Below are 9,644 nucleotides of genomic sequence, written 5' to 3' on the forward strand. Positions count from 1 at the left end.
TTCCCGGCCCCGCACCAGTCACACGGGTGAAATGAGAACTGTCCGCACTCAGTCCCTCCCCAGTCAGTGCCCCTGCGGCCAATGCAGGCACCGAGCTGCAAAACCCAACCCGCGCCTGTTTCCAGGCACGCAAAGCCTGATTGCTAAAATACACAACGCGGAGTGCCAGTGAAGAGATACTGAAGCACAGTTAGGGCTGAGTGCGGGTCAAAGTACTTGTCATGGAAAAATACTTAAAGTAGTGGGATTGCAGAGTGAAAATAAGAAAAAAGCCAGAGAAAGAAAAACGGTCCTGAGCATAAGGCAATTTAAAATTAAGTGAAATACTTTTCAGACTTTTTTAGTGGTTCCCAGTGACAGGATGAGGAACAATGGCCATAAATTACAACACAAGAAGTTCCACCACAATGGAAGGGAGAACTTCTTTCCATTGACAGCGGCAGAGCACTGGAACAAGCTACCCAGGGAGGTGGTGGAGTCTCCCTCTCTGGAGACATTCATAACCCACCTGGGCCTGTTCTTGTGTTACCTGCTCTAGGTGGCCCTGGTTTGGCAGGGGGGTTGGACTAGATGATCTCCAGAGGTCCCTTCCAACCCTAAGAATTCCATGATTCTGTACAATTACATGGTAAACTACAGTGCAGGATGGATCAAAATTACGTAACCACATTCTTAAGGTTCTTAAGCTGTGCTGCTTAGCTGACAGAAAAGTGTATCAGTATTAAGCAAAGCTAATATTGAATTCTTGCAAAGAAAGCATCACTTTTCTGTTGTAGCAGGTTATTTTGCCTTTGCATACTGCTGTGATTTATTTATTAGAGAGTTGTAAAAAAGGCTAATGCATCAAAAAAGGAATTTATTTGCAATATGCTTTTAAAGGCAGGTAGCTGGTGTACTCTGGGTCTCTGGGAAAGTAAAAGTACTTCAGAAGATTGAAGATACTGAAAATTTCCTTGTGTGGACATGCAAGTATTTGGTGTCCCTGCCCATGGCTGAGGGGCTGGAACTAGCTAGTCCCTTCTAACTCAAACGATTCTGTGATTCTATGAATGGATTAGTTAAATTTAAAAAGGACGATGTGTATGTGCGTGTATGTGTTGTGAAAGACCCCATCTCTCTGGCTGAGCAGGTAAAAGACATGCCCTGTGGAAATGCCTGGAAGTTCAGAGGTCCGGAATGTATCTCTAAACAACCTTTTCCACCTGTTCGAGTGTTTTTTGCCCCTGCTTTGCCTTGATACTCACACTGAAGGCTTGATAACAGAGGGTTGTGTCCGCAAGACCATTTGTGACACCAGCATGACTGAAGCAGCCTGCAGCAGTGCAGACTGCTCAGCACAGGGGCAAGAAACATTTAAGAGGCAAACAACACATGGTTGAGCGCTACTCAGTCCATCAGTGCCATCCAAGCCCCAAGGTGCACATACCCCTTCTGCCCTCTCCAGCTGCCTTACACAGAGGTTTTGCTTTCGGATGCTTTTTGCTGACGCTGCCATCCAAACTGAACTGCTACAGAATGAGACGAGAACTGTTGTAGTCACCCAGCTTTTTCAAAAACTCATTTGCAGTGAGGCATTATGATATCACTAACAATTCACAAACTTGAAAGTTTGAAAACCTAATTTAACAGAGATTGCTGAAACTTGTTCTACTTTCTTACCAGGAAACAGTATCTTTCCTGGTACAATTTTTTTTTCCTACATGTTACCTACAAAGTTAAAAAGAATAATCTGCAGAAGTCTCAGATCATTTCCACTATCAGCTCTCAAACTGCTTGATTGTAAAACTGTTTCTAGGAAATGATGAATTAGTACTACTGTGGGGAGAAATTTGGGGTTTAACTTGCTGTTCAATACAAACATTTTTCCTTTGAATTCAATGGTTGGTTTTTGATTTCCTTTTCCAATCAATAGATCGCTCTAGAGAATCTGTACCATTTCTTAGGCCCTGCAATAAATTTTACAGTAAGTTTTCACATCCCTGTGGTAACTGAGCCTGCATACCAGAGCTGAGCAGCAGCAGTTGACTTAACAGAGCAAGAGCTCCACCGTCAGGCCACTTGCCCAGAGCAGAAAACAGCAGCAACATCCTTTATCTGTGGATGTTACTCCATCAAAACACAGGTCACAGCCGCGGTCCATCCCCAGTCCCAGCTACCTGAACATGGGACAGCTTTGCCCAGCCTCGGCTCTGCCTGGAGATGCTGCAGCAACATGTGACACATGGCACTGTGAAACCCCCAGCCTGGGGGGAACCAGGGCTCCCAACCCCTTGATACACCACCAATTTCCCTTGGATGGACAACACGGCCCACCTGGACTGCCAGCTAAGATCCAAAAGCAGGACATTTCAGAAAAGCCAGAGCGTATTTATTGACAAGTATGTGTGTGAACAGAGCACGGGGAGGGAGGCTGCAAGTGACAGTCCCTTCCCACGCCTTAGTGGGCATCCCCAGCCCGTGCTGCACACTGTTCCTCACGCCTTCTTCCTCCTGCCGCCGCCGGTGCCACCGCCTGCGGGCTTTTGCTGCTGCTGCCGCCGGGCTCCGCTCTTCTTGCCGCTGCGGCCCGGCCGCTGCTGCCGGCGGCCGCGCTTGCCCCGCTGCGACTGCTTCTTGCCCTTGTGGGCGGCCGCCTCGGCCTCCTCCTGGCGCATCTGCTTGTTGACAGCGCGGGTGATGTCCAGGACGGGCTTCTTGCTGCCCATGTCCCGCAGCAGCTCCAGCTGCCGGCTGCGCTCGGCCGCCAGGTTGCCCAGGAGCGGCTCGAAGCGGCGCTTCTTGCCGCCGCTGCGGGAGGGCGGCTCGGCCGGCTCCTTCGGCAGCCGCGGCTGGAAGCGGCCGAGCGAGGCGGTGGAGACGCGGGCGACGCGGGCGACCCGGCGCAGCTCCTGGCGGTCCTGGTGGCCGGTGGGGTGCAGGGGCGCGGCGGGCACGGCTCGGCCGGCGCGGTGGGCCCGGGCCAGGTTGCGCAGCCGGTTCAGCTCGTTGCGCGCCACCCGCTCCCGCTTCTCCCGCCGCAGCCGCGCGAACTGGTCCTCCTCGGGGTCGGCGCCCGCCGGCACCTCCGCCAGCCAGGCGCGGGCCGGGTCCCCGCCCGCCCGCCGGTAGCCCCAGCGCCGCCGCCACTCCTTGGCCTGCTCGTCCCACACCAGCGAGGTCTTCTTGCGGCGGCGGATGCCCTTCAGCCGCGCGAACTGCTCCCAGCGCGTCGGCGGCCGCGGCCGCGGCGGCGGCTTCTCCCGCGGCAGGCGGAAGGTGGGCTCGGGCAGCCGCGCCACCAGCGGCCCCCCGGCCCCGCCGGCGCGCTCGGCCGGCAGCTCCCAGAGCCGGGACACCAGCAGCTGCGTGTTGTCGCGGGCCAGCGCCCGCAGCAGCGCCTCTCGCCGCGGGCCGGCCCCGCGCAGCGCCGCCGCCGCAGGCGGGTTGCGGTCCAGCGCCAGCAGGTTGCCCAGGTCGAATTCCAGCTCCAGCTCCTTCTCCACCGTGATGCTCCGCCGCTTCTCCGCCTCCTGCTCCTCGGCGGCCGCCAGCACCGCCTCCACCCGCACGGCCGCCATGGTGGCGGCGGCACCACGTGCGAGCGGCCCCGCCGGTGCCCCGGGAAGCTCCTCCGGGTCAGAGCGCCGGAACCGCCGCGCCCGGAACAGCCCTGCCCGCGGGGGAGGGACCGGCGCAAGGCCCGCCTGGGGATGTAGTCCCGGGCAGCGGGAGGTGGTGGCGGGCGAGGCCCCGCCTGGGGGAGCCGCGACTCCCCACAGACCTTCCCGTGGTCTACGCCCGCCGCTGCGGTGTCACCGCGCCTTGGCGTCCCTGGCTTACGGTCAGGCGCTTGCTATCCCAGAATCGATTAGGCTGGAAAAGACCTCTCAGATCATCGAGCCCAACCTATGGTCGAACAACAGCACCATGTCACTAGAGTATGGCACTAAGTGCCACGTCCAGTCTTTCCTTAAACACCTCCAGAGATGGTGATTCCACCGCCTCCCTGGACAGTCCATTCCAATGGTTAATCGCCCTTTCTATGAAGAAATTCCTCCTAATGTTCAACCAGAACCTCCCCTGGCACAGTTTGAGCCTCTGTCCTCTTGTCCTGTCACTTGTGTGGTAGAAGAGGCCAACCCCCACCTGGCTACAACCTCCTTTCGGGTAGTTGTAGAGAGCGATAAGGTCACCCCTGAGCCTCCTCTTCTCCAGGGTGACAACCCCAGCTCCCTCAGCCGCTCCTTGGAGAACTTACCCTCTAGATGCTATCACCCATGGTACTGATGAAATCCCCAGTGACACCCAGGCTGCAGCTGTGCAGGTGCTGTGGTGCCCCAAACCCATCTCTCAACGAGTGGTGCTGAGGTGGAAAATGTTTGCAAAGAGCCTGCAGGTGAGGGGAGACAATGCCAAAAGCATAGAGTCGGGACCATCATAAAGACAACACGGCACTGCAACTTCCCCTGCCTGTGCCTGCACTAGGGATGTGCCATGACATCCAAACTCTGAACAGGACAGGGACTGCAACACAAGAACATACTTTCCCCATGTTTGTTGTTGTTGTTGTTTATTTGTTTGTGGTTTTGTTTGTGGGTTTGTGTGTGTGTTTTGTGTTTTGTTTTGTTTTTTTCCTTTCTTTCTTCCCTTCTTTTAGCATATGATTATATTTGACACTCCTTGCTATAAGCAGTGCCTGTAAGCACTCCTTGCAGGACCAGAATTCTAGTATTTTATTGCAGGACCCCATAGACTGACGTAGGTGTTGGGGGGAAATTTCCCTGCAGAGAAGGGAGAGGAGGAATTTGGGAAGCAGCATCACCTGGCATAATTACAAGTGAAGTGAAGTGAAGTGATCGGGTGATATGGTGTGCACCCAAAGGTCAGCTGGGTCAAAGATACCTCTGTGCTATTTTTAAACAAGTGTGCTATGGAAGAATCCATTTATAGCTATACAGTGATTTGGCTTGTATGGCCATGACATTTTCGTGCCCCAAAAACAAGTTCGTGGTAGCACTTAACTTCATGGTGGCTGAGGGAAGAGATGGGAGGTTTTGTATACTAGGTACAGTTCTCTACTAAGTTATATCACATCTTTCCTTTATGTCAGTTTTGGAGTGATGGAAATGGTTCTGAGTGTAATGCCACAGCAGTATTGTTGAAATGAAAAGAAAATGTAACATGAAGACAAATAGCTGATTCTCTAATTCTAATGACTAACATAACCAAAGCTTGCCCTTTTTAAGTCTAACTATCATAATTTTCTTTTTTCCCCCAAGTCAGCAGTTTTGAGCATGATTTGTACACTGTGGAGCAGCAGAGTCCCTGTGTATTTAAATCCAAGCCAGATGGCACAGACTATTTTCTCATTTGCCACAAGATGGCATTGGATAATATTTTGTTCCCTAATTTGGACAGCTCATACTTTCACCTGGAATCACAGATAAAATTATTTTTAAAGGCAGTTCTTTGAAGAGATGCATAAGTACTATCTATACTTAGGCATTAATTTAAACTTTTGAACTGCAAGGTCCACTATTTTGGCAGTTTGGTTAATACCTTTACACTGATTCATGTACCCTACTGTTTTATCTTTTTCAGCTAATATCTTGGAGTTCTTTTGGTCTATATTTATACAAAGCCCAGAATGTTGCAGGTAAATGCCTGGGACTGAGAGGACATAAATGGTAGTATCTATTGCACTTCCTAAGTTGCTTGAAGTGTTAATGATTATCACTGGAATAGCAGAAGGAGTGCATGCCAGGAATCGATCTTCTTGTTTTACCTGAAAACATGTAGAAGACTCTCAGAAGGTAAAAACAACTTTCTGGAAACTGCTGTGTAGAACTGAATTCCAGCCTTTTTGTGCATTCCAGAAATCTGCACCTCAGAGCAAGAACATGCTTTTGGTGATTGCAGTTTATGGTTTCATGGTGTCATTGGGAAGGTGGTAGTCGGAAGAATATTTGAATGGATTTGTAGACAGTCATGGATATTTTGGGAAAGTGTCCCATTCTGAAAAGGGGCTTCTGAGATGCTCACTATAATGATCATAGCCACGCTTTGAGCTTGTACCCCAATTTTAAAGCTGGGATTTACAAGCAGGCACACTGCTTCTGTTAAGGGAATAGGTGTGTGTGTACTGCTGCAAATTTGGGCTTTTCAAAAGATGAAAGGGTGATACCAGTGTTGAACTATAGAAATGGCTTTTAGGAACTGAACCCTCTCATTATCTCATGTTTGCTCCAGGTTATTTAATGGACTTCTTCAGCAAGTTTTAAAAGAGTGAAATTTTAGAAAAGTTTATGCATTTTGATTATCTCTGCTTTTGCGTTCCTGGGCTCCTTTTAGAATCTGAAATACTGCATTTCCCAAACTGCCTGTGGACTGGATTTGGAAGTGCTCAGCCACAGGGCTTGAAAGCAGCTAACTGTGGGTACTTACAATCCATAGATAAATAAACAATTTCATCATTGTTTTCCCTTTCCATGAAGTTCTTTACCTCTTCAGTATGAGCTATAGTAATACATATCATGGGTGGTGTGTGTGTGTATGTACATGATTAATTCCTTAGTGTCTGCTTGTTTTCTTTACTGTGAGGTCACCAGGCAGAATCTGGATGCTTTTGCAAAGTGCAGGTTTTCTTTAGGGTGAAGAAGGCTGTAGAGTTTTAGTTTTGTTTGATTGTTTTTGTCTTTGTTTGTTTGTTTTTTCCCCCATAAAAATTTTAACTGCATGAAAAACATAAGATGCCAGTGTGTAGTTTGTAGAAACACTTGCCCAAAAGATTAATAGAAAGCATAATGCAGGGTATGTGTGATGCACCAAAAGAACTACAACATCAGTGTGATAGACTGTCAGGTTTGTTTTTCGTTTGGAAAAGAATAAAAAATTATCCTACTTAAGTTTATTTTTGTAGTTTCTGTTCAGATGGGCTACAGCTTTAAGTTTGTGTTTGATAGGAGCTGCTCTAAAGTACGGGATTAATGTCTCACTGTTAGTGATACCATTAACTTAGATTTACTCTTCAAACTTTTGCCAATTACCTCTGGATGGCAGTAGATGTAGTTACAAGATGATTCAACCAATTCATAAGCCTGCTGTGAGGATTGTTATGAAGAGCACTTTTATCAGGAAAACTCAAAATGCTGATAATTTTGGCAAATAGTAGAAAGTGCCCTGAAAATATCCACACTATCTCCAAATCATTGCCTTCCACTGACTTTGTTCAGTACACTTTGAAGTAAAAAGCTATGTTGTAGGATTTCTTCATATAAGGGAGAAGTTATTTGCTCACTGAAGCTAAATTAAGTACAATAGTTTATGGACCAAATTCTGCTTCCTAATACATTTTTTTCATCCCTGTAGGATTTATTACTATAAGATACTGTAGCATGTATCTTATTTTCTGGGGCATGTGCAGTGCCTTTCCAGCCCAAATAATGAAGAACAAGAGTGCAAATTTGGCTAAACAAAGACTCTTTCCTAGTCACTAGTCTGTAAGAACTCTCTTCAAGAAATAAAAAAATTGCAAATACTTTAGGTGCCATGTTTTATAAAATATGAGAACTGACTTCAGCAGTATAACAAAAATATACCTGGAAGTCACTGTTTTTCCTATTAGAAGAGTTAAATTAAGCATGACAGATAGTGGGTCATTCCTTCTCAGGGTTTCACCACTGTAAGGCCTTACTAGGAATCTGGTAAGGGACATGCTTAAGTCTAAGCAAATTCTGTTGATGTGGATAATGTCTGTGCTCACATGCTTAAAAACCATTCTGGCTGGTTTGTAAATGGGCAGATTTTCTGTCCAAAGGTTCAGTGTGATTATAGCAGAATGTTGTATTTGTGAAAAAAAGGTGCAGATAAAACTCAGGAGGCTATGGCTCTAGTTTCAAAACATAAGACTGGGTAGTTGGGAATGCAGTTACAAGTGAATAACTAAGCAGAGCCTGATTTTTGGTGCAGAAGCCAGAACATAGATAGCTGGTGAGATAGCAGGGAGATTTGGATGACTGCAGGCACTGTGGAAAGTGATGGGTAGACCATAATCTATTTTCATCATTTGACTGGCTGTGACTGTGTGGTTTCACTGAACTGATTTGGGGTAAACAAAACAAAGCTAAGCTAATTTGAGGCCTTCCCAAGTGCTTGATGCCTATCTTGCTATGCATTAGGGAATCAGACTGAGAACAGATTGTGATGTGGTTTGCTTTTTTTTATGAGCTCTACGGTGACCTGATTTTTTTTGAGAAAGTTTTCTTGTAGCGTGGTCTTAATATTAGAAGTACCAGCAATGGTGTGGCTAAGTTTTGTTGGGTGTTTTTTAGGATAATTTAAAGAACAGAGTGAGAACTTTATCAGACAGTGATGGAAAGAATGGCAACATAGTAACACATTCTTTTTCTAGGGTCAGTCCTTCTTATCACCTGTCTAGAGAAGACCTACTTTTTGGCATAAGATTACTTCTACAAGCTAAAAAAAAAAAGCCCATGAACGCACTTCCTTCTTTTAGAACAAATCTGTCATGCACAGAGATTTGCCCTTCTTTAAGTCTGCACTTGAAAGCAGAAGAACAAAAGCAGTTCCTCTATTCTTGGATTGGGTTTATGGTTGGAAATATCTCCGACACTGGGAGTGAGATGGAACATGTAAATCTTCATCCTTGATACAAAAGATGTGTTATAGTCATTACTGATTTTTATTGACAGAGGGACACAATGCAAATCAAATGGAGCAGGAGGTTCAATACTGTGCATCTGAGAGAAGGGTAAATGTATGTCTGCTGAAAATGACCATGCCAGTTCCTATATTCTGACGCTTTTGTGAGTCAGAAATAATCCATTACCCAGCAGTGGCTTTCTTGAGACATGGTTTCAATAGAAAACCTCAGCCTTTTATGTACATTTACAAATACTCCATGCATGTGACTAAACCTATGCAGATAACAGTGTTCACGTGTGCAAGAGAGATCTAAATATTGATTTTGGTAAAGCAAGACAATGCAATGCATTCAGGACCATGATTCTTCAGAGACTTATCGAGGAACTTTGAACCTGAGCCTAGGCATGGATCCAAGCATCAGTTCATACTCATACCACAACCATTTCACACACCACAACTGCCTGAATCTTCTCCCAGCCTTTGCTGGATGACATGGAGATGTATGCTGAAGTGCTGCTCACCAAAGGCATCTTCAAAGCCTTGGCAGTACTTGGTAGCAAGCAAAAGGTCCCCCAAACATGGTTTTGTAACCTTTTATGCTCCACATTTCCATTCATTGGGGGGGCTGATCTGTTAGGATGGAATTCTGTCCTCAATGAGTTTTCAGACTATTTTAGTCTTAAATTTACATTAAAGACTTCAAGGTCTTGCTAACACATTTTTAGTTGACAGTTATCAATGAAATGGGAAAGAAGTCTTGGTTTAGATCTTTTTGTACACATAAATATGGCACTTTTCAGGTTCAATTCAAGGTGTTAGGAAGGTTTTCAACCACATGTAACCACAGGTGACTCATGTAAGACAAGAATCACCTATAAACTTGTATGAGCTTCTACCTGCATTGTGGTTCAGAATAAATTAGGGGAAATTCTGTTAAACAAATATTTTTCATTTTGAATGTCATGCAGCCTAAGGCTGTGACTCTACATCATTACTCAGTG

General features: G+C 46.6%; 1 protein-coding gene across 1 annotated transcript; it reads right to left on the reverse strand.

Annotated features, from left to right (window-relative positions):
- Positions 1-2,346: 2,346 nt before the first annotated feature.
- On the reverse strand, positions 2,347-3,601 carry RRS1 (ribosome biogenesis regulator 1 homolog). The gene has a single exon (XM_050312911.1). The coding sequence runs from the start codon at positions 3,555-3,557 to the stop codon at positions 2,475-2,477; it is 1,083 nt and encodes a 360-aa protein (XP_050168868.1). The 5' UTR covers positions 3,558-3,601; the 3' UTR covers positions 2,347-2,474.
- Between the last annotated feature and the right edge of the window lie 6,043 nt (positions 3,602-9,644).

The sequence above is a fragment of the Myiozetetes cayanensis genome, unplaced genomic scaffold, assembly GCF_022539395.1.
Source record: "Myiozetetes cayanensis isolate MyiCay16 unplaced genomic scaffold, myiCay2020 scf1, whole genome shotgun sequence".
NCBI lineage: Eukaryota > Metazoa > Chordata > Aves > Passeriformes > Tyrannidae > Myiozetetes > Myiozetetes cayanensis.